The 24,508-nt window shown below is 42.9% G+C and overlaps 1 protein-coding gene across 2 annotated transcripts; it reads left to right on the top strand.

Annotated features, from left to right (window-relative positions):
- The first annotated feature begins 546 nt into the window (after positions 1-546).
- On the top strand, positions 547-23,282 carry sdc4 (syndecan 4). Of its 2 annotated transcripts, none has more exons than XM_071540207.1 (5): positions 547-867; positions 18,484-18,685; positions 18,845-18,891; positions 19,054-19,252; positions 20,158-23,282. In XM_071540207.1, exons 1-5 carry the CDS (start codon positions 814-816, stop codon positions 20,307-20,309), a joined length of 654 nt encoding a protein of 217 aa, XP_071396308.1. In that variant the 5' UTR covers positions 547-813; the 3' UTR covers positions 20,310-23,282. The 2 variants fall into 2 exon arrangements, with proteins under 2 accessions (XP_071396308.1, XP_071396309.1); XM_071540208.1 differs by having other exon boundaries at positions 549-867; positions 18,487-18,685.
- The last annotated feature ends 1,226 nt before the right edge of the window (positions 23,283-24,508 follow it).

The raw sequence follows: 24,508 nt of genomic DNA, 5'->3' as shown, positions 1-24,508 counted from the left end.
CTTCAAGAATATTCGATATTTAGTCTTACCATGATCTTTATCAAATGGTCTCAAATAAAGTTTGTCACATAAAATTAACAATGTTTTGAACAACATTTTACCCTGATTGATTGGTAAGGCTGCTGTTTTATAGGCTTACTTCTGGGCCACCTATTATACAAAACACAGCGTCACACATTATAAATGTTTTCTTTGATTCACTTGAACGACTTTTGTTGTACTGCACACCCCCAGTACATGTTCTTTTAACAGAGAACGCTTTGTTTTATTTAACGCTTTTATTTTGAAGCCAACAGCGCTCAACTTCCGGTGTTTTCCAACAAGTAATCGATTTTGTGCTTTTATTTTGAAGGTATATTACTTAATGTCCGATTATATCCTCTGCTAACTCTGGCTAACTTGACGTACTGTGGTCGGGGGGGAGGGGCCAACCTGTTGAATGCGACGACGGGGTTTACCGTAAGTTATGGAGAAGGGGAGTAGGGAGGGAGAGCGTAGCTTTGCTCATTGGTCGCCGGTCACGACGGGGGTGGGGAGAGAGTTAGCCACGTCCAAAATATAGAGCAGATCAAACTGTGGAGTCGCAGTATAGTTGATCAGTAACCGGAGAGAAAGGATATACAGCGTTTACGCAAGGGAAATTCAAGGTGATAAGGTGGACAGCGTGAACTTTTGATTTTCTGGAACTGTTGGAAAGAAGACTCCCGCACCTACTAACAGCCTTACCTGACGTTCTCAACGCAATAAACTGAACTTTCAACGTATTTTAGATTTTTTTTTTACATTTCAAGACTTTTTACTTTAAGGACAACCATGCTCAAAGTGTGCCTCGTGTTGTTTTTATTCGCCTCCGTTTATTCAGAGTCGGTAAGTTGTTTACCAAACATTTCTCACCTTTTTAAGTTTTACCTTCAACTTTGACAACATTTTAACCAACGAATTTACAGTTGGTCCGGTTGGTAACGATATATAGCGTTATGTGTTAGTACCTTGCTGGCTAGGTTAGCCATACGTTTAAGCAGGTTCCTCACAACTTGCTTTTAAAACTGTTTCGCATGCTGTTAAATTTCGAACAAGTTGGACAGTTTACAGAGTTGGCTAGTTAGATAATCACTGAGCCCTATTGTTGTTAGCCAGCTAGCTTCAGTGCTAGTTTTTAGGCTGGAGTCCAGTGAGTGTGTGTTGGTGTTGGGGGGGGGAAAGGGACACAGAGAGGCATCTAGTCTGCTGCTATTATCCAGTATGGGGCCCAGATGGGGGTAGCTGGCTCGTCAGTCAGTCACCCTGCCTGCCTCTGATGGGCCTATCACTGGGGCACTTGGGCTGCTCTTTTTAGATGAATGAGTCTTTTTGATCAGCAGATAGAGCAAAGGTGCCCATACATTTTAATGTCAACCCCCCACAGCCGATAGATACACTGCAGACCTTCATTTGATAAGATTTTGTAAGAAGCACCCCCCTCCTCATTTTAGAAGACTGTTGTAGGCTACGATTTGTTTATACTGTAGGTGGGGGGATAGTTAACAGTGAAACTTCAAGTCTTTCCCTTAACATCCTCTTTTCTCTAACGTCAAATGAAACTGCTATTCCTCATTTTGCTGGGGATCCCCTGGAAGCCCCCTCCAGAACCCATGGTGGCCCCCGAACCCCGCTTTGGGAACCTCTGAGATAGAGTATCTGCTCTCTTAATGAGAAGCAAAAAAGGCTGACTTAGTGCCAAAAGAATTTGTGTATTGAGGAGCAACTGAACAGAAAGGGGCCAACATTTGAAATGCATTATTTTGCAAAATATCTGAAACATTTTGAAGTCTCTTAGCTTGCCAACTCTTAGCTTTCTTTATTGAATGTGATAATTCCTGATTTGCAGTCAGAAATTTCTGCTTTTTAAGACACAAAACCCTCCATTTGTTTAACAAGTTTAACACTCCCTAATAGTTCTTTTATCTCCACATTATCTTGCATCTGCTCACATGCATTGTTGTTGTTACATCTCCAGTGTTATATGATGCACAGATAAATATTGTTGTATCTGAAGCCCGGTGCGACATTGACACCTCTCTTCAGCCATGTGATTGTTGCACGTAACCTGTGTGTGTGTGTGTGAGGGGGGGGGGGGGAGGTGGGTGCGGTGGCTGGAATGGTAATAGGGGCTGTCTAGATGCCACCCACACAGTGAGACACACACACACACACACACACACTCACACTCACACACACACACACCCTGCCCCTGGGGGGTGGGAGCCTGTTCACTCAGTACAGATGGTGTCTTGAGTGTTAATCTGCTAGAAAGGGTGAATGGCTGTGGGCCTAACGCTGACTTCACCAGTCAGTCTGAACTACCTCCAGGTTTGGGTACATTTGGTTGGCATTGTACGACATACAGTATTAGTACAATAAGACAATAAGTAGAGGTGTGTTTTTTACATCAGGATGTCAGGACACACAACTCTAACATATGTTTTATGAAATAGATTTAGCCCAGGTTTAACACTGGCTTTCTTCAGCTGCTCTCTTGAAGCTTGTAAATCTGGAAGATTTGTGTTGAGGCAGCAAATACTGATTTAAGATAAGTAGATATTCTTGTACTTGGGGCAGGTCTTTTTTAAAACCTCCTAGTGTGTGAGTTTGCCCTCTGGCTGTTTGGAAACCAGTTCCTTCGATCTGTCACAGTCTTGTCAGGCAGAGTAAAGCACTATGTTGTTGTTGTTTCTGTTAAGCTTTTCTTCAAGATTTTAGGTCTTTTTAGGCACACAAGCATACAGGCTATAATAAATAATTAAAAAGATCAGACAAGACGTAAACATTGAAATAACACATGCCCTGTGTTTTTGCTGTTTTCCCGACTGTATCCCCACTTGTAGTTTTAGACGAGGGAGGAGTGACTTGTGCGCTTCAGTGTGACGTAGTGTGACACATTGAAATTTCCCATGATGGAACCAGACACAAACACACTAAGCCTTCTGGATTAAAGGTCTGAACTTCAGTTGCCTTCAGGCTTCTTCTTTCCACCAGCTTGTTTAGTGTTATAAAGCGGGTCGCTATCCAAGGAAACACACACACACACACACACACACACACACACACACACACACATCCACACACATGGTGGGTGCATCCAGCTCGCCTTCACAATCTGTTACATTCCTCAAAGCCATGTAGCTTCTGCTTGCTCACTCTGGCTCATCTTCTCCCTCCCTCCTGCTCCCTTCTTCTTCTTCTTCTTCTTCTTTTTTTGGCATTCTCCCCCTGTGGAATGTGACCTTTGGTGACCTTGACCGGCCCTCTTGGGGATTTTGCACACTTGGAGGGGTCTCAATAGGGCCCCGGGGCCTTTTCATAAGGGACACTACTTTCCCCATGCCGGACGACTGCGGGCTGGCCTAGCGTCAGATCCGTTTAGGACAGCGCTCACCTACTGCTTTCCCACCGAAATGCGCTCCAACCAAAATATGCAATTCCTCATTAAAATGTTTTTTTTTTCTGTCATTGTTGGTGTAAAAAAAAACAACACGAAACTGTGAGAATCTGAAGTTGTTAAGCCAATCAGTTGATTTCTCTCTTTGCTGTGGGTTTAAAACATCTTTCACACGTCAGAGTGGGGAAATCCAATCAGAACTCGACCTCAACAGGCCGCTCTCTCTCCAGTCTACAGTGAACCTCGCTCGGCCGAGATTCGTAGCAACGTGTGTTTTTAACCGCAACGGCTAATCTAGGCTGATAAAAAATTAGGCTATTTTTTGCTGCCAAATGTTTTAGTTAAAACTAGACTGAGCTTTTGTGTAAAAGGTTTGAAATTCATCAAGTTTGGCCGCTAAGCAGCCGCAGCATGCTCTCTCTCTCTCTCTCTCTCCAGTGTAGAGTGAAGCTCGCTCGACCAAAGGGCAGAGGGAACGCCCAGCAGCTCTCTGAACTGTATCACTACAGAAAATGCAAGACCCAAAAGCTCCATTTTGATAACAGCTATTAAATGTTAGGAACGCTCAAATCTTGGTGGATGATGAACATAGAACTCAAGAGTGATGCTAAAGAAGAACTTTTTTTAACTGGGTTGACCGTCCCTTTTTAAAATATACTCTAGATTTCACTCTCTTTGGGCTTTTGCTTCTCTTGTCTGACTCTTTCTATCTTTCTAGTTTTCAGTCTATCGCTCTGCCTCTACCCCTCTGTCCCACTCTCTCTCTCTTTCTCTGATCAATTGTCATTCCTAGGTAGGGGCTTGGCAGCTTTTCTCCCCCTTTTCTCTTTGGTCACCCTTTTTTTTTTTTTTAGCTTCACTTTCCTTTGATGGCTACTTAGCCCCGAACTATGACAATCCTTCCCTCCACCTCCCTCCCTCTCAAGTCTTTTCTTCTCTCTTCCCACTGAGGTCGTTATTGGAATGTGGGATTGAAGTTCCCAGCTAATCGATACAATGTTCTGCTGCCCGACAATAGAAAACGCTCCGAGATGTAAAAGGCCTTTTTGGGAGCCGCAGGCATGATTGGAATGTATTGTGATTGGATTGGCTTTGTTGTCAATTGGCCTAACTGATGGGCTGCGGGCGTGGCAAGAGGCTTATAATTTCCTGTGGGCTAGTTGATGCTTTATTTGGCCGTGTTGCCCTGTAATGCTGTCTAAATAAATTTGATTTGACTTGTTATTTTCATCAGTTTTAGCAATGGCTGTGTATGGGAGAGCAGATTGGTGCTGAGCCGCGGCCAGCGAGGCCCTTTTACACGACCATATCAGTTTGTCATAGATAGACTGGGCCAAACAAATCCTTGTCTTTAGTCCTTTTTCCATTGACCTCAGCGTTTTCTGACCATGTATGGCTGCACATGGGAATGCAAGTTCCTGTGTGTCAAGATATCCTTCGTGACAAAGTGCGGGGTGAAGGTGAAAGATAGGAAAGTTGTTGTTTGTTTTTGGCGGGTGAAATAAAAGGCGCTCTGGAAAGACCGAGCACAGTTGAGTCACTTTCAGTTCAGAAAGGGGATTTTATCCAAAATGTAAATTTAATTGTTTTTGAATGCTTTATCATGAACCAGTTAATCAGTTTCACTTAAGTTTGAATTGATTGGGTTAAAAGTGAATTAAACTCCAACCAACTTTGTTATATCGTTATTTGTGACACAATTAGGAACAGGCGTGTGACAAGATTTACCTTCAGTTTGTCCATCAAACCGTTGGCAAGCTGCAATGAAAACCACAATGCCAATTTTTCCAAGATGAGCACCTCAATTTCCAGAATGTGTCTGTGATGGCAACTTTGGTAGTTAATCAGGGCAAAAAAAAAAATCCTCTTTGCCCCAGAGTTAATCCATGTTGCACCACCAAACCTCAGCTTGCTGCCTTTGGAGCCATTTGTTATATCTTGTTGGACTGTTACTGGTTTTGAATTTAGCCCCCAATCATTTGCACGAGAATGAGCCAGTTTTATGTAAAGGAAGTTTTTTCTCTCTCTCTCTTTTTTTTTTTTTTTGCATGATGGGGTGAATTGAATGCCTGTGCGGTGAAAGAACGTGGAGAGGGAGGGAAGGAGGGAGAGAGAGGGAGCATGATAAATAGTATCACTAGGATGTAATAATGGTTCCTGCATTGCTGTCCGCTGGTCTATAAAATCCCTTTGGACCGTGGAATGTTGGCAGAGGGAGAGGAGGTTTTTGTCCTTCCTGCCTGTGATGGAGAGGAGTCGAGAACTTGATTCCTCCCCTCCCTCCTCCCCTTTCAACCGCTACATATTCTGGCAGTTGACGGGCCTATATGAATATATGTGGTGCAGAAGTAAACCCTCAAAACCTATGTAGTTATATCACTTTCATCCAACATTTTTGCATCCTTTCTGCCCCATGAAAACACATTCAGTTTCATACATCCCACACCTCCTAGGACCTGGGTGCAGGTATATCCTGAATGTGTGTTTTTAACCCTCATAAGTTGACTAATAACACATTCTCATTTACAGCGACAGCCTGGGAAACGCAGCCCCAGGAACATGCAGGCTAGCTCAGCCAGTTTTCTTCCCTGCCTCCTCCCCCCCATTCTGGGAAGGAAAGCTTTTTGTGGCTTTGTGGTGGGATAGTGAAAATATAGAGGGGCCAGGGCCGAACATGGAATCTGAGCCCGGTTGTGTTTCCATTGGGAAATGTATCATTTAGCCTGAAGGGAGTCCGTTTGATGTCGGCCCCGTAGCCCCTGCCTCTTCTGTCCCGGGCCACTCTGTCATACTCCGACAGATGGTTATTCCAGGCCTGAAGCCAGGCTGTTAGGAACTATCAGCGCTGATGCACTGACTTCTTTTTTTTTCCCAAGGAGAGCAGATGTGGCTGAATTGAAAAATATAGAATATAAATAGATATGTGAAAATAGTCAAAATGGCTTATCCCTGCTTTGAATATTAAGGTTCACGTGTTTAAAGTAGCATGAGGTTATATGCCACAAGTTACACTTTTAAGAAGTTTTAAGAAACACTGAACTATCATTTACCACCATCTTTTGAGTGCAGAAAACCCATGACAACAGATCATTTACAGACATGAACTAAATACCAGAGCAAAAATCAGTCTCGGAGAATTATTTAACCAAATGCTGGCACCAAACAGCTCAGAGGTATTTTATAACTTGGAAGGCCATAAATTAATTTGAGCTTGAAATCTCGGTGACACGATGGTTTGGTTGTTGTGAAGTTTGCTTTACCGCGTGATTGGATAATTCTACACCGCTTCCTGTTATTAATCAGTAGGTTGTTGCATAACTTTAGATACATGGGCTTTTCATCTTTCTCCATCAACATTTTGCTTTTATCTTTTTGTACAGCTGGAGTTGTGTATCTCAGCAGTTTATCAGCATGGCCAGTGGTCAGTGAGCTCAGCTTTATTGTCTGTGGTGACGGCCACCTAGAAGCCATTAGTCTCTGACTTGACCTCATGGACAGGTTCATCTCACTCAGTTCAGATCAATGAGACGGGTCATTTCAATCAATTCAGGGTGGAGGCTGAACTGAAGTAGCTATTCATTTACTAGTGACAGAACATTTATTCTCAATTAGGCCTGTTTTCATTATGGTGTTTATGGCAACTTTTCAGTGACAATAGTATTAATCTCTCCTATTGTTTTGTTGTTGTTCTGAAGGAACAATAAGAGTCTGATGGTTTTCAGTGTTTTATGGGAATATGTTTATTCCTGAATTGAAACTAAATCGACTCCATTCCTGTCAGACTTCATCTAGGCCACACACACACACACACACACACACACACACACACACACACACAACCACCAAAGATCAGAGAGTGCTGTTGGGTGGTATGAGGGTTTCCCCTTATTCAGCCATCCTGCCTGACAAATGCTCCTCACTAATACAGTACCTCTTTGATGTGGGGTGTGTACGCGTGCGTGTGTCACAGTGTTAATGTGTGTGTATGTGTGCCCTTGTGCGTGTGTTACAGTGTGTGTCTCTGAGCTTTTGTGTGTATGTGTTGGTGTGTGTATGACAGTGTGTGAGGTCTACCTCTATTCCTACATTAGACCACCGATGGCTTACTCAGTCAGCCCATGTGGGCACCACAGTCACTAAGTCTATTGTCAACAATAGACGCTGCCATGTCCCTTTTTAAATCCACATAATTCAGCTATGATTAACTTGCGGTAGTCTCGGTCCTTATTGTGCGTACCAGTGTTTCCCTTAGTAATGAATTAGTGGAGCTTCAGAGCAGAGCCACATGTTGGGCCACATGTTGTGAATGGGCCAAAAACACTGTAGACTGTTGCTCTTGAGGATGAAAACCACAAATCTGGAAACACTCCATTTTTTGGGAATAAAGGAAATGATGTTTTAATCACTCATTGACGTCAATGTATTAATATATTATACAGTGTTTTTTTTAAACGGTTTTCACCAGCCCAAGAGTCACTCACTCACTTTCAATTAAGTGAGTGTAAGTAAGGAAAAAGGAAAAAACACTGAAATTGCTGTTGTGTTTTTTTCCACCATAGCAGTGCTGTTAGTATTGTCCATCAGTAAAGATTGGGAATTTTATATTTTCATGCTAGTACAAGTGTGGATCCGCGAGAAGTAGCCTTGCGGCCCACTTGGGGTCCTGACCCACAGTTTGAGAAAGTCTTCACCACAGGACAGTACAGCAGTTAGCATAGCCTGAAGTCATAACATGAACAATGAACCTGGAAGAACCGTAACAGTAGTATGTGGTGGCTTGGCCCGAGTTCTTTCTAGTGTGTGTGTGTGTGTGTGGTTGTGTGTGTGTGTACATGCTTGGCTCCATTGTAGAGAATGGAGGAATGTGGTGGCTGACTGTGTAGCCAAGGTCTTAGCTACTTAACCAACCCACACAGAGAGAGACACATTCCTCAGTCCCCCAACCATAACAAAATAGCTGCATACAATCTATCACAGATATTAACTGCGCAGCATTGCTACCAGTCTCTTTTTATGCATTACAAAGTTACCAATTGTTGTAATTTTACAGTCTGAGCAGAGACTAAATATACAAAAGTTGATATGACTAATCATGTGACAAAAGAGTAAAATACAATTAGATTTGGTTCGCTGGTTTGGATGGAAATCAGTAAGCGGTTAACAAACGTGAATCTTACTAGGTAGACTTGCTCAGACAAAATATTCCAGTGCACACCTAGTTACTGACGTCTGAAAAATGTTGTTGAAGGAAGTTCGAGGTTACATGGGCTCAAAAATAAGTTTAAAGTCAAAGGTATTCACCTAAACTTGAGTCAAAGTACATGTTCTTTGGTTCAGCAGGTTGATCAGTAACAGAAGTTTATGCCAAACAGGATGCCTTTTGAATTTTTGTCTCTGATGCTAGTTATTCAGAATATGAGACAGCCTACGCAGATATTCAGGTGGATTCCCAGCTCACACTTTGTTTTTGGTCGGGAGGAGTTAAAGATTAACCACCGGGATGAGAGAAGGATGAGCTGTAGGCCCGGTTAAACATCGAAGATGTGTTAATTGACTTTAGTTGAAAGTGAACGCGGGTTGGGCTTAAATTTTAAATTAACGTGACCTATCCTGTGTCTGGTGACTTTCTTAATTCAGGAAATGGATTCAAGAAATTCTAAATAACTGACAAAGGCCCTTTTTATGTTTAAATTAGGCCTAAGTGAAGGCCACACTACTTATGTATTATGAACTTGAAATGGAACTGACCCCTGGCCCTGCAGAATGAAGGGGCGCAATCAAACAGTAGGCCTAATCTCCTGTTAGAAATGAATAGGAGTTATTGAGTCTAATAATCTTCCGCTAGTAATGAATGGGTATTCTCATGTGTCTAAAGAACTGAAAAGTAGCCTATAAATAGTCCGGTTTACTGGCGTTTACTGGCATGATTCACGTTCCAGCTTCTTTTCAGGATTTTATTAAACACAAAATTGATTCATTTTAGTTGTAGATTTCCTGTTTCCCTGCTTTTCTCCCATTATTTCCTGCCTTTTAAAGCCTTGTGCCGATCCTATCGCCGTTAATAACCCCCTCAGTAGCTTACATCTAGTCTATTGGTCTGTAATGTCTTTGATCCAAGGCAGCGATATGCTCGCCCGAGGGAGTGACATCAAAGAGCTGGAAGAGAAGAGGCTAGGGAGACATTACAGAGGCAAGGCTTCCATAAGAGACTCGACTCGCTACGGGCCTTTGGCTTATTTGTCCATCAGTCATGGATTCGGTAATAACGGGGGAATCGTCCAATTGACATGCCGGGTGGCTTCATCGGCGGGAGGAAGTAACCAATAACGTCATTACGATAAGACCTGGGACATTCCCTCAGGAAGTGGTCATCGAAACTCAATTAGGCTTATCAGCGGAGGCTGAATCAACACTGTCTGTCACACAGCTGGCCGCTTTGTACAGTTTCTGCCTTATCTTAAATGGCAAGGAAAGGAACAGGGTTGAATAGAAAAGAAGTCATACCAAAGTTAAATGTTTGCTGAGTAATATTTACTCCTACAATGAAGACAAAAGACTCCTGATTTACTCAACACGGTGTAGTAGCCTAGATGACATCATATAGGTCACTAATTAGGTCCCAAAGTCTAGACTCCTACTTCCCAATTAAGTATTCAGTTATATCCATCTGAAGCCCATCTCCCATCTGTGTGTTGCCAGGATCCAGGCGATTGTGGCTTTAGTGTAAGTGGTGTTGCCATAGAGCGTCTCACATGGTGCTGGTAGGTGGAAACACGGCTATAGATAGATGGGGAGTAGGTGGAAGGAATCTAGAGCTCAATTGTCAGAGCAAAAGGCAGAGGTTGGTGTGCGTTTGTGTGTATTCGTGTGCGTCTATGTCTCTGTGTGTGTGCGTGTGTTTGAGTTCCAGTGAGGCCCACCACGCAGCTCTGCTCTAGGTGTTTATCAAAGGGCAAATGAGGCCCACAATGGAGCTAGTCAGTCAGTTGCCATGTGTAGGACAATATGTAGGAGCAGCTGTGCCTTGCATAAGATATGAGAGCCACTGCTGTTAGTATACTGTTAGTATTGTAAGTAATGACTGAAAACTCTGTATGAGGTCTTTTGGGTACCTTGGACTTGTGATATCTGCCTGTTTGTCTCACCGAAGTGTGTGTGTGTGTGTGTGTTCCCCCTGGCGAAGTTACGTCAGGGGTCAGGAGTGCATCTCACGAGCAGATCAGGCGACACAATACACAGTGCAAATCCTACTGGCTCACGTATCACCCGACGTGAGGAGGAGGAGAGAGAGGGGAGAAAAAGAAGAGAGGAAAGACGGGATGGGAAATGGAGAGAGGGAAACTGGGTAAGGAGAAGGAAGAGGGAGGAGAGGGAGTGAGGAGGGAAGAGAGGCAAAGAGAGAAGGAAGGAGGGGAGATGAAAGATAAGGGAGAGGTAGGAAGAAGAAGAAAACAGGAAGAAAGGAAGAGTTTATTTACTTATTTGTTATATTTGTTATATTACTTATATGTTATATTTGTGAATCAAACCTTGCAATCCAGTTTCATTTGGCCCTAATCCCAGACCAAAGAGCTATCTGAATATCACATGAGAGGAGAAAAAGGTTGGAAAACAACAATAATTGTCTTTTATTGAAAAGGTCAAGAGACATCGGACATCACAAAGAATAAGGAAGCACATTCCTGCATGCTGGTATTTCTTTTCTGTCTTTTCATAGTTTGTGCCTCCTCGACGCCGCTGTGTGAATGGAACAGATGCCTCTCTCTGTGTTGGCAGATGGAGGGATTGTTTCCCTGGTTTAATGAAGGAGGGGGGCTGCTGAAGGCTTAGCCCCGGTTACCTTGGTCATTGATATGCTCTCGAGGCGTCCACTGGCATTGTTTGGCGTCAATGGAAGGGACAGACCCAAAGGCTGGGTGGCGGGTGTCTTGACAGACTGCCTTTCAGTGCATTCAGGACAACTGGGAACTGGAAAGTTTAGGACCTCTGTGCTAAGATAAGGAGGATAAACAAGGAGAGGACGGTGTCTTCACCAGAGCCTGAACTGAGGTGTTTGTACTATACATGGTGGGACAGGAATCTAACCTTATTATTTCAGCCAGAGCGTCGTGTTCAAGCCAAACAAAAGATATTCTAAAACAAATGTTGAGTACCTGCACACGTGCCTGATAGAGTAGACAAATGTACCAACCGCAGTCAAAATGTACCAGCATTTGCCTGTTGGATGGTGTTAATTTCCCGCCCTAGTCGTGCCCCCTCGCCCAGTTCAGCCTCTTATGACAACAATGTCCTCTCATGTCGGAAACGTCGCCTTAGTCATGAATGTTTCTTTTGATTGAGTTAGCAGAGAGATTATAGCTCGTGACGTGAGCAGCTCCTTTCATAGGGAGAAAAAGGAAATGGTCTACAGGCAAGAAATGCAATGTTTCCTTCTTAAGCAACAAGTTCTATTTTATGTACAGTATTCCCATTCATACCAAACACTGACTCACTGGGGCTAACCTGTTATTCATGCTAGAATTGGTCTAAACTCAAAAGATGTGTCTCTTATTAGAGTTCCTTCTTTTTATAGACACAACGGTCTAATTCATACCACCTGGGTGTCAAACTATTGACCAAGTCCTGTTGGTTTCGTCAGATCTGATGATGTCTAGATCACATGGTCGATTGCCCCATACTGGAGCCTCAAGGGTGTTTTGCTTTAATGCAGCGTGATTCCGAAACTATAGGCGAAATTAACTCTGTTAATACTGCAATTGAGGGGTCATGATTAGCCTAAACAAAGAGAATAATCCCAGATAAAGGATTATCTGAACTGATTATCTCCATTTTAAAGATTTTCACTGATCATCATCAAATGATGGATAGTGAAAAATTTTAACAAATGAGCTTGGTTGTCAAAACGCTAATGCTGTGACTGACTGGATTCTCTGTGTTTAACACAACTCCAGGTAATAATTTGTCCCCAAAATGGTTCTATATGGCATTTTGGAAAAGAGCCCTCTGTTTACATTCTCTCTTGCTGTCTTGCATACTTGATAAGTGAATTTCACATGCCTATTTTGTGGCGTAGGCTATAGTTTGTCTCCTGTTGTTTTGTGGTAATGTGGTATGGTAGAAGATTAGCCTATTAGCCGGTCTTGCTGCGTGACAACAAACAGAAATGTTGTTTTCCACTTCTCTCCATGAAATCCATTTGGTTGGCTGATAGTCTCTGGTTTGGTTGTATCTTGTCCAGCCCCTTATCAGCTGCTGCACATTAGGCAGAATATAAAGCTGTGATTCACTAGTGGAAGGACAAAATGGTGGTCTGATTGTGTCATCTGTGGCCTTGTAAAATGGCTGAAAAAGCACCTGGCTGAGTAAACCAAGTTCCAAAATAAGATATTGTTTGATAAAAGTGACACTTGCTGTTACAAAAACATTGATAGCACAAAATGAAAACAAATTACGGTACTTTTTACCTTTTTAAGGATGGTAGGTAAACTCAATCTTTGATGTTAAGTGTTCTTGGTTTGTGTTGCACATCTCTCAACTCGATGAGGAAGTCTCATCACATAGCCAGTTCCTCCTAGCGTGTTTTCCCCCACCTGCAAAGTAGGCTAAATGTGGAAAGTCGGTTTCTACTCTGAATCTCTTGAGGTTGTCATTATGTTTCCAATGTCTCCAATGTCCTGTGCAGTCACATGGAGATGAAGCTGAGGTTATTCTTATTCTCCTGCTACATTTGTATTCCTTTTTTTTTTCCCTGAAGAAGGTGATCGCCTTGCGTCCGAACCTCTGAAATCACTATTCCAAGAAGTTGTGTTAGCCAATGCCTTGTCACTGTTTCATTCTGTGGTTTCCCTCTGGTCCGAACTGTGCTGTGCTGGAATGCACGTAGCCAGACTTGTGTCGCTCAGCCCATCAAGGCTGTGTTTGTTGTGTCGACATTAGCCTAGATGTGAGGGCTGGACAGTGTTTACTCTGTGATTTTATGCAGCCGTTGTGCTTTGGGATAATTTTAGTGATTGGTCCTACATCGGTCCCAAAAGTCAATTCCTAGTGGTTGTAGAATTAGGATTACACTTTTGTTTTAGAAGGAATCCTGGCTAAACTCTATGATTATTTTCATATATTTTTCTAGCAGTTTTGGCAATGCTCTTGCTGTTGTGGTGCACCACTGCTGAAGCAATACAGAGGAAATACTGTGGTGAGATTTTCTGAAGACTGATGGCCAACTGGTCAGCCTTGTTTTTTTTTTGTCTTTAGAACACAAATCACCCCAAAATATTCTTGTTTATTTAATCCCATTGACACTGAAATTCATCAAATCAAAAGTAACTTGCAAACAAACACCATACAACAACAGTCATATGCAAAAAAATACAATTAAATCATATAATAGGTTCGTGCAAAGTCAAAATGAACTAAATGAGTGCTCCAAAGACGGTAGTCCAGTATTACCAGCAGGATATGGAGCCAAGCCTGATGGATCTCGGCTAAGCAAATCAGACAGCTCCTCATTCAGGCGTTTAAAAACCACCAAGTGAGACCTGATTTTCATGTTGCCTTGATAACGAAGCTGCTGCATAGACCCAGGCACAATGTCCAGGCTCTTATCACCTTTCTCTTGGCACTAACCAGGTAGGCCGGCCTGTGTGGGTTTAGAAAGGTGGTTGCTTCAAAACACATGCGGATTTTGTCTCCCATACTATGGAGTAAGGGAGTGAGTTAATGTAGCCTGAAAAGTGTGAAAGGGATGGTAGGGATGTGTCTTTGCACGATTTTTAATAGGTCTTCAGGCTATTAAGGTGCAGGATTTTTAATAGGTCTTCAGGCTATTAAGGCGTACAAACTGAGTGTGAAATGACTCCCATTTTCCTCCTTTGGTGTGTTTGTGGGTGTGTGTGTGTGTGTGTTATCCTGAACACATCCTTTTTGGAACAGAGTGAGATTGTTTTCGTCCAGGCAGGCAGGCAGGCAGGCCGGGCCTTGGCCTGCATCCCATCCTGGTTTTGCCTCCTGGAAGCGTACAGTAGGGATGGAATATCCCCCAGATCTGATAGTAAATTCACTGACTGACATCATTACTTCAGCATAACAAAACTTCTTCAGACTCCGCTTTTGATCTTTTTTTTTTCCCCTACTACTTCTCTTTCTTACTGAGAAAAGCCCGGCCTGTTGGGACAGGTCTGAGTTGCTGTTTTCCGAGCACTTCAGTCACCTGGTAGCACGTAGTGTAATTGGGAATTTGTCTCTTTGGAACGTGAAGGCATGTCCACATCTCACCAGAGGGGTCAAAGGTCAGGAACAGCATCCCTGGAGCAGGCAGGAGTTAATTGGCACTTAAGGACACTTCGATAGGGATGGACGCTTTGGCTTTTTGTGGGGATTGAACTTGTTATCTTCCGCTTACAGGACAGTCTCAGTGGATGTTGCCTAATCCCTGTATCTCCTTTTCCCTCCTCTGTCCACTTCCAAGTATCAGCAGGTGTGGGTAGCCCCACTTTAAACCTGCTTGTTTTTATACCCACAAGGCAGTACATTAATTAAAGCATAATGACAAAGATATGCCTCGGGGAATTATATTTTACATGGTGTTGTTGCCTGAAAGGAAAACTCCCTTACTAATCCTTGCACAATAGGTCAGAGCGTCGGATGATTTTGACTCATACTGCCGTACCCGATTGAATGAGCCTGACTCAGATGATTCTACATTATTGTCTCAATGAGGGCGATTTCTATAATGTGACTCAGCGGGCCCGTCCCAGCATGCCTCAGCAGGAGTCGACTTCATCTGAATGGCAGGGAGGAAATGAAGAGCCAGTAGTCACCATTTTGCGGCTTAGGATTAGGCACGCGCGCACACACACACACACACACACACACACAAAGGCACATACACACCGTCAGAAGCAACCAAGCAACACACACACTCGCTCAGTAACTCACAGCTCCCCTGCATCCATGTATGGGGTTTAAATGAGGACATAATGGAGGATTTAAGACTACTTTGGATTTACTTCTGAAACAGTGTTTCTTTGTCAGTCTGAGGACAAGCTGAGTGACACACACACACACACACACACACACACACAGGGCCAGAAAGAGACAGTCATGAAAGGAAAAGTCTTTTAAGAACTAAAAGAGTCAAAAAGAGATTCCAAAAGAAAGAAGGCAGAGAGAAAGAACAGAGGAAAAGAATAGAGTGCCTGAGGAAAGAAAGAGGGAGAGACTGAGAGTAGAAAGGAAATCAAAAACGGGGCACAGGAGTCTCTGCGACCCACCTTGTAGCAAAGAGGAGTCACATTAAAATGGCCGCCCCTGTTTGAAGCCTCTGAGCGGTAACAATGGGGGCATTCCCTCCCTCCCCTCCCTCGAGTCGTATAGGCTACTTTAAAGGGAGAGGCAGAGAGGATTACCTTCACACACACACACACACACACACACACACTATTACTACACCAAGCATTTCAGAACACACACACACACACACACACACACACACGGCAGGCTTAGCCACCAGTTGCCCTTAAAATTAAGACCCCTTAAAAGAGTCAGATGGAAGTAATTATGAGGGGAACTCATGATGTCACACAGCTCTGTGTGTGTGTGTGTGTGTGTGTGTGTGTGTGTGTGTGAGGATGTGGTGGGGTGCCCAGGCATGTTTCCAATGTGTTTTTTGGGGAGCTTTTTTCTTGATAAATGGAAGTTTTGATTGAAACAGGCTTGTCTTGTTGAACTGATCTCTCTCTCTCTCTCTACTATCTTGATTCTTCTTTCCTTGCTTCAATAATGCATAAAGCGTGGCTGTTTCTTATCATACAGTCAAAAGTAAATTCCACATACTTCAATAGATGCTCCTATGGTGTGGATTTCCCACCAAATATGGTGTTTTGCCCAAATTTCTTCATCAGAATATCAAGTTACTCACCGCGTTTGCGGAGTGACTTGCAGTGAGTGCAAAGAAAAAGGTTCAATTTCTACATCACCAAGATAACAAATAACCAAAGACTTGGTGCAAACGGTAGCAAAGCCTTGGTAAGTAGAAAAGTAGAAAACCTTGGGGTTTTTCGGGCCTGGAAATTCAGGACCTGGTGTTAAGCTTCTCTCCCTTGGCATACCCTTGCCTTGTTTTACCTCTCCATCCCTCTGTTTAATGTAGGCCTAATGCTATTTAAGTGTGTGGGTGTGTGTGTGCTGTAATGATAATTAGATTGATGGAGGTGTGTGTTTGTGGGCACATTCAATAGCCTGCGTCTTAATCCCTTTCACGCTGCTTACCGGGCAAATGGTCAATGAAATTACGTGTGCTAATGTGATTAAGAGAGGTTGATGTCTCTTCATTATGTTAAGCTTCATAGTGATTAGAGCGACAGTAGTGGCTACTCTAGCTCTAGGACGCAAGCTTGGGAAATCCAAAGTGTAGGCATCGATGTCACATTTGTACAAGTCCCATTTTTTACAGCATGTGAATTAATGCCTTACTACTGTTTTGCCCCAAAAGGAGCTCAGAAAGCTTGTTGCCAGGGTGACAAAAGCTTGTTTTCTTCAGGGACACCATTTTGGGTCAATCTTCTGTCTAGTCTGCCATCTTGTCAGGACCTGTTAGCCTGTGGACAAGGTGAGATTGGGGTTTCGAAGGAGCATCTTTTGTTTTCCGTTAAGCGCATGTTGGGCTCTTGCCACGAAAGGAGTTTGTGGATTTGGGCCACCTGCCAGTTGGGGGGGTGATTTGGCTACTATCTCCCTACTAGCCTATTTGCATTAAGCTTGATTAAAGTTCTGGCTAGGGAGGACAATGTGGCACATGCCTAGGCTGAGAAGTGTTGACTTTTTTATTCAAAGTGTCCTACAGTGTGTGGATTTTAACATTGATGGTCCCTGACTTCTGGCAGTGTTGGTGCCATGCTCAAGCCACCACAGAAAAAATATCATAGCGTTTATTTTATTCAGCGATTAGGCTCGAAATTAACTGCAGCTGACTTGACAAGGTCAAAGACACACGCTTGCCTTTTTACCCAGGCGTAGCAGTTATCTGAGTCACTTCCTGCTTTATATTGTCATGACTGAGGGTCACAGCGTCTAGGTGAGAGTTCGTCTGGTTGGCTGAGTTGCTCAGTTGTGTCACTCTGCGCTCATTGGTTCATATTTATCTGGAATCTCAAGGTAGGAATGCAGACAGATTCACTGATCATGTCGCTTTGACCGTCTTATTCTGAATGGTGAGAGAGTGCTGCACTAGTTATAGTTCTCTATGTATCTCTTACATATACTTTTACATTGCAGGCCTTTAGCCAATGCTTGTATCAGACTTGGAATGAGAGCAACAGTAGTTATATGTGTCTGTATATCTCCCACCAACCTTCCTTCATACCCTGTGATATCGTGTGTGTGTGTGTGTGTGTGTGTGTGTCTGTAGCAGAAGTAGTTGTGGCAACAGCTGTCACCACCTAATAGTGGTTTTTCTCTGTCAAACCCCTGTGTTTGTCTCTGTGTGTGGCATCAGGTGAGGGGGGAGAGAAAGAAAGAGCGAGAGAGAGAGAGACATGGATATGTGTTTATTAGTTCTTGTAATACCCAGGTTCAGTTTTTTCAGGATATCCGGTTGTCTCTGGCCATATAACTCCCATGCAATTGGAATGGGAGATTACTGTTTTTCTGCTCTTTGCGTTCCTGATCATTAGCCTGAGTAGTGTATCCAGGGCAGGAGACGTTTTTCTTCCACCGACCACAGACAGAATTTACCATCATTTGGTGGTTGATTGTAATTTCCCAGTCTGCTTATAGTGATTTTTCTGGGGTTTTTCCTCTCCAAGATTTCGTGGACTTATGTCCATATAGTTCTTTCATTTGTAATGAGAGATTACTGTTTCCCTGCTCTCGCTGCTTTTCTGTTCTTGGTAGCCTTAATGACATTCTTATTATTACCCAGACTCCTTCAGTCTGACATTCAACCAAGGTTCCCAGTAGGCGCTCACCCTTGTTAAATATCACCAGGGGAAAGTCATAGTAGCTCCTCTGTGTTGTGAATGACTGAATAGCGTATCCCTCTAACCCCAGTTGTGCCTCTGGTGTCCCAGCAGGTGAGGGAGACGGAGACGTGGATGCCCATGAGGACCACACAGACCGTCGCCATGTCGACACACCCTGACGACCTCGTGTCATCAGGAGACTCCCAGAACGGCTCAGACTTCGGCTTCAACTACGATGATGACACCGACACGCTGTACGACGACGAGGACGAGGAGGAGTACGACGAGTTTTCTGGATCTGGTGACGGAGGTTGGTCTTCGCAAATACTTCGCATCAAATTGATCAGTATTTGAAATAAAACAATTTTTGTTGGTAGATATATTTTGTGCATCCCATTCCATCCTCTCTGTCATTAAAATGGTTGTGTTTACTTATTAAGTAAATTAAAAATCTCTTTCTTTTCCACAGCAACAACTGTGTCAATCAGAAAAGAGCAGGCCAAGCCATCAGCCAAGGTGAGAAATCTCTATTGATTTTGTATTGGTTTTCTTTCATTAGTGTACTCACAAAGGCATACAGAGTGTGCGAGATACTGGTGGAAACCCGCGTTACAACAGGACCGAACTGAATCAAACGGTTCTAAATTAAAACGCTCCTCCCTCCCCCTTCACCCCCAGCCTGACGTGAACGACAACAAGATCCCAGAGGTGGAACGCCCGGTGCGGCCGACTGTCAACGAGGTGGACATCGTCCAGAAGAGCAACGAGATCCCCCTGGTGAAGAACGAGGGGCAGCCCAGCGAGGAGCTCCCATCCAACGTGCTCATGTCCCACGCCAGCGACGAAAGCATCTTCAACAAGACAGAGGTCCTCGCAGGTCAGTACGCAATCGCTAACAGACGCCGTTTGCTGTGTTTGAGCGTGCGAAATGATGTGGACACTGTCTTGTTTTATTTTAAATGGTGGTGAAAAGCATCTTTAAAGAGACTTCCCATTAGGGCTGGGCAATATATCGACATTATATATCGATATCGTGGTATGAGACTAGATATCGTCTTAGATTTTGGATATCGTAATATCGTGATATGGCATAAGTGTTGTCTTTTCCTGGTTTTAAAGGCTGCATTACAGTAAAGTGATGTCATTTTCTGAACTTACCAGACTGTTCTAACTGTTCTATTATTTGCCTTTACACATTTAGTCATTATATCCACATTACTGATGATTATTTATCAACAATCTCATTGTGTAAATATTTTGTGAAAGCACCAGTAGTCATCCCTACAATATTGATGCAATATCGATATCGAGGTATTTGGTCAAAAATATTGTGATATTTGATTTTGTCCATATCGCCCAGCCCTACTTAGAGCTGAACATTTAGCCCACTTTGTAGAAAATACCGAGATATATATCGTGTATCGCCATTCAGCCTAAGAAATACAGAGATATGATTTTTGGTCCATATCGCCCAGCCCTACTTCCCATGCTGCTGCTCCTCTTCACTCCAATAGGTTATTGATTATGGACTGGAAATGTGAAAATCATATCACCTTCACACTATCTAGGCAGCCGAGAACCTTAATGAGATGTGCTGCATTTACAGTGTGGCTTCAAAACCAAAGTGAACAGGCAACAGTTATAATTACAGTTAAGAGTAATAATTTCCTCAGATCTGAACCGCTAGTAATCACTATGATTTGGCTCAAATTACTGAGATGGCTGCGTCCTCATCCTCTTCTTCATCCTCTGACGCCTCTCTCGTCTGTCTGTCTGTTGCAGCTCTGATTGCGGGCGGAGCCGTGGGCCTGATGTTCGCCGTGCTCCTCATCCTCCTGCTCATCTACCGCATGAAGAAGAAGGACGAGGGCAGCTACGACCTGGGGAAGAAGCCCATCTACAAGAAGGCTCCCACCACGGAGATCTACGCGTAGACCATGACCCCCCCCCCCTCCCCGTCCCCAGCTATCATCCCTAAAAAAAAAAATCCCTTAAAAAAAAAAAACCCGATCAGGGCCTCCACCCGGCCCCACTGTGCCTCATCACCACCACACCTCCTCCACCTCCTCCTCTTCCTCCTCCTCTTACTCCTCTCTTTTCGTCTGGCCATACAGTCGGGTCGATGGAGTTATACTCGGTGGCGACAAATCGGGAGAGAAGCCCCAACAACACAATCGATTGACTGACTCCTCCTCCCTGATAACTCAACTAATTTCATCGGTGCTCTTTTAACCAATCAGACGCTTTTGTTGGACTGTCCGTTTTGCCCCTGTCTTTTGGTTCTGTCAAACAAGGAAAAGGAGCAACAGGAGTGGACCATTTCCACAACAAGATAACCGTTTGATTTATTTTTTTTGTTTCTGCTATTTTTATTTCTTGTCCCCGTGTTTTTAAAAGAAAAAAAACAACAGAACTTTACAATTGAGGACTTGGAGAACTGTAACTCTCCCTTTCCCTCTTCTCCCTCCCCTCCCTTTTTTCCCCCCATCCTCCATTTTGTAACACTAACACTGTGCAATGACGTTTTCTCATTATGGTACACATTGACAGTCCAGTTATTTATTTTCCCTCTCCTGTTTCTCCCCTCCCTCCCTCCTCCTCCTTGTTTTTCTCTGAACCTCATTTTTTGGACTCTGCTCTGGTGCTACAGCTTCTCACATTACTGTAGCGAATGACTTTTTAAGTTAAACATTTTTTTTCTCTTCTGTTTATTGTTTTAAAAGAAATCCTTGTTATGCAGCGAGATTTCATTTTTTTTTTTTTTTATTAAAGATTCCTTTATGATGGGAAAGCATTGAGTTCACATGTTGTTGAAATGAACTTCCATATTGATCTGAAAATATATCACCGTTAACGTTGTGTAGTTTTATTCTTTATTGAGGTACGCTCGGTCATCCGTTAAATCACTGTGAGAGAAAAGGCATCACATCTCATATCACACACTCACGTCAGACCTGGGTCAAGCAGTATTTGCAAATATTTCTTGGCGTTTGTCTCGTTGTGCCTGCACTGGATGAGCAGAGTTTACCACAATAGATAATTCAGGTACATTTTCAATCGCAGAAGAGTGCATTAAGTTGATTTTCAAATAACTTTCCTGTGATTGTCTAAACTTTCTGCCATGTTTTGGTTTTCCCTATGTGGGGGAAATCCCATCACTGTGGCACCTAGCATCAGATAAGTAAGCTAAACTATGCCAGAGAAAGTATTTGCAAACTACTATAAGACCCAGGTTACATACTCACTCACACACACACACACACACACACACACACACACACTTGGATAGCAAAGCATTGTCCTCAGTACTTCAGCAGCCTGGAAGATGTGTCACCAGTATAATAATAATTATTGCTGTGCCTCCAGGGTCTGTTTTTTATTATTATGGTGAATTGGACTGGACTCAAACCAACATGCCCCTACAGGGTGACGCACCCACATTCCACAGACACACACACACACACACACACACACACACAAACTGCTCAATCATGTGTGAAGGGAGCAAAGAGTCAACAACATGATGGATATTTAGCTGTTGACCCTCTTTCAGATTAAGATTCATGTCAGCTTGACCTTTATCTACCTTGCGAGGTTTTGTTCCATGCCTGACCATTGAGATACACACTGAGCTCATTGGTTCTTTGCTTATCCATCAACTGGTTCTGAGTTCACCTAAATGGTCCTTTGTCCGGTGGAAAGGATCTTCGCTCTGTAATCGGAGAAACCGGTAGTTTTTGGGTTCTGTGCTTTTCAAGCAAACGGACGGTACATTTTGTTTTAAAACCACGGGTTCGATGCTTTTCCAATAAGCTACACCGACTGTTTTAGTTTTATATTCACTCATTATGGGATCTACGATCAAGCCAGTATGAATAGGTTTGATGCTCACCTTTCTCAGCTAAATAAATAAAGTGTATTTGACAGTTGTAGGCGCAGCACACAGACTGGTCTACCAAGGATTTGTATATAGCCAACGGGGGGGGAAAAAAACATTAAACGTTAAACTTGGTACTTAGCCACCTCCTGGCAACAAAAAAAACTATCTACCAAATATTTAAATGCCAAATTGTTTTCCTTTTTTATTTTTATTGTTTTCCCCCACCAGTAACGTTTCATTTTAATGTGATTTACTGTAAATGCTTGGAATGAAAGTGGGCTCTCTTCACATCTGGAGAAAGCTGTTTTGATACTACCAATGCTAATACTAACTCATCCTCTCCTCATTGTTCTCCAGTGTTTTTTTTTGTTTTTTGTCAGTAGATCAACTTGTTCCCTTTTTTTGTATTAATTTAACTGTCAAAATATTTTATTGCCTTCTTTCAGGTTGGGGTGTTTTCCCCCTTTTTAAGCTGTTGTATATGTGATTTTAAAAGTTTTATATACACTAGTTTGAGATTCTCAGAAGCAAATAGTTTTGAAACTTTGTTTTTATTTTGTAAGAGTTTCTATTATCTTTTAGACTTTTTTTGTTTTGAAGCGCTATGTATTTATGTTTTTGTTTTGTTTCTTTTTTTTTTTTTTTTTTGTAGAAGAAGGATTGCTTATGTGGTCGGTGTTAATCGTTCGTTTGTCGTTCAGGGGACGTTGTGCCGATGAGCCATGTTGTCAGTAGCAGACCTGGGCTGATTACTAGTTGAAATTGTGTCAGTTACTGCGTCAGTGTTTCCCCATAGGACCGGAAACCCACTTTGTACAGTTAATTTTTGACGATTGGTCAGTTTCATTTAGCAGCCAAGGTGGAACGCGATTAGACTGAACGCAGGTCGACTGGAAATTAGACAAAATTTACATTTATTTGGAGAGGGGTTTTCAGTGTGGGTAACCCTGCTGCCCCATGTAAAACGGTTTCCTTAGTTCAGGTTTTACTAGAGAGTTCCGAGGCCTTTCCATCCCACCAAGAAAAACGAAATCGGGAAAATACCGATATGGGTCGTTTGCTTCAGTCTGCCGGTAGTGGCAGGTGGGCGGGGTTTGTAGTTTTGCAGGTCGGTCTGATTGTTTCCAGTGTGTCAGTGAGAATCAATCGACCCCGGAAAACTAACCGAATGCATGTCATATTATAATCCCTCCAGTTACCTGGAGCGATTGCTTTGGCCTGCAGCGTTAAAGCTGGACGGAGATTGAATTTTCCACCTGATGCCACCCTGATTGGATCCGGACATGATCAGTCAATCCCAGCAATTCAATCCATTTTGTTGTGTGTTTTGAGAGGGGGAATCCAACCGGCTCGGCTGTCTCAGACAAGACCAGTCGATCCCAGAGAAGTAGCTGAATGCGTTTCACGCGGTAATTGGTCCCAGGTCTGGTCAATTAGCATGGGAAAGATATGTTCTGCTGCTTAATGTCACAAACACCACATGTGAATCACCAATGGAGTGGAGAAGCCAATGAATCATTGGTTTCTGCATGCAGGTTCTGATTTATTATTGGAAATAAAGCTATTTTTATGCACATTAACATTTTAAAACGGTGTCTCTGTCCAGTTCTTCACTTATTAGCTCAATGTGAATGTAATGAAAGATATTTTTAATTTTTTTTTAGATGTTTCCAGAGTGGGAACAGCATGTGGAAAAGGCATATTAGACATGCTCACACTCGTAGCTCCATCATCTGTCTTACTTTTAAACACACACACACACACACACACACACACACAAATACATAATTGTTGGTTTAGACAGAACAGTAGGAAATCTCATAAACAGCATAAATCTCAGAGCTTAACAGCATTTAGAACAATAAATCATTGAATTATCTCAGCCATTTGTTCCTGAAAATACTGAACATGTCATCATACTCTCTGTAAAGAACGCCCCGACGGTTATTGATCATTTCCACATGTAATCAGAGTTTCTATAAAGCAGAGTCTTGGTTTTGTTGCCTGTGAAGCCATGTCATGACTCTCCCAGTCCTCTTGACTAGTTTCCAGGTCTCAAGTTTCCTCTTTTGTGTCTCATGCAGCGGACTCACCTGAGCCTTTTTTCTGACGTTTATTGTTGTCGGCACAAAGGCAGGAGGCGCACAGTACCACAGGTTGAGTCTGATGTGGGAAGAAACGCTTTTAAAGTTGTGCTGGGTTATGTATGGAGTAGTAAAGTAACTATAACTTGTGTTGGGTTTATTTGTTTAT

The sequence above is a fragment of the Centroberyx affinis genome, unplaced genomic scaffold (assembly GCF_046629955.1).
Source record: "Centroberyx affinis isolate AG114_WGS23_722 - 3 ecotype Tasmania unplaced genomic scaffold, CSIRO-AGI_Caff_v1 ptg003582l_1, whole genome shotgun sequence".
NCBI classification, from domain to species: Eukaryota; Metazoa; Chordata; class Actinopteri; order Beryciformes; family Berycidae; genus Centroberyx; species Centroberyx affinis.
This window is presented reverse-complemented; position numbering and strand designations above follow the sequence as displayed.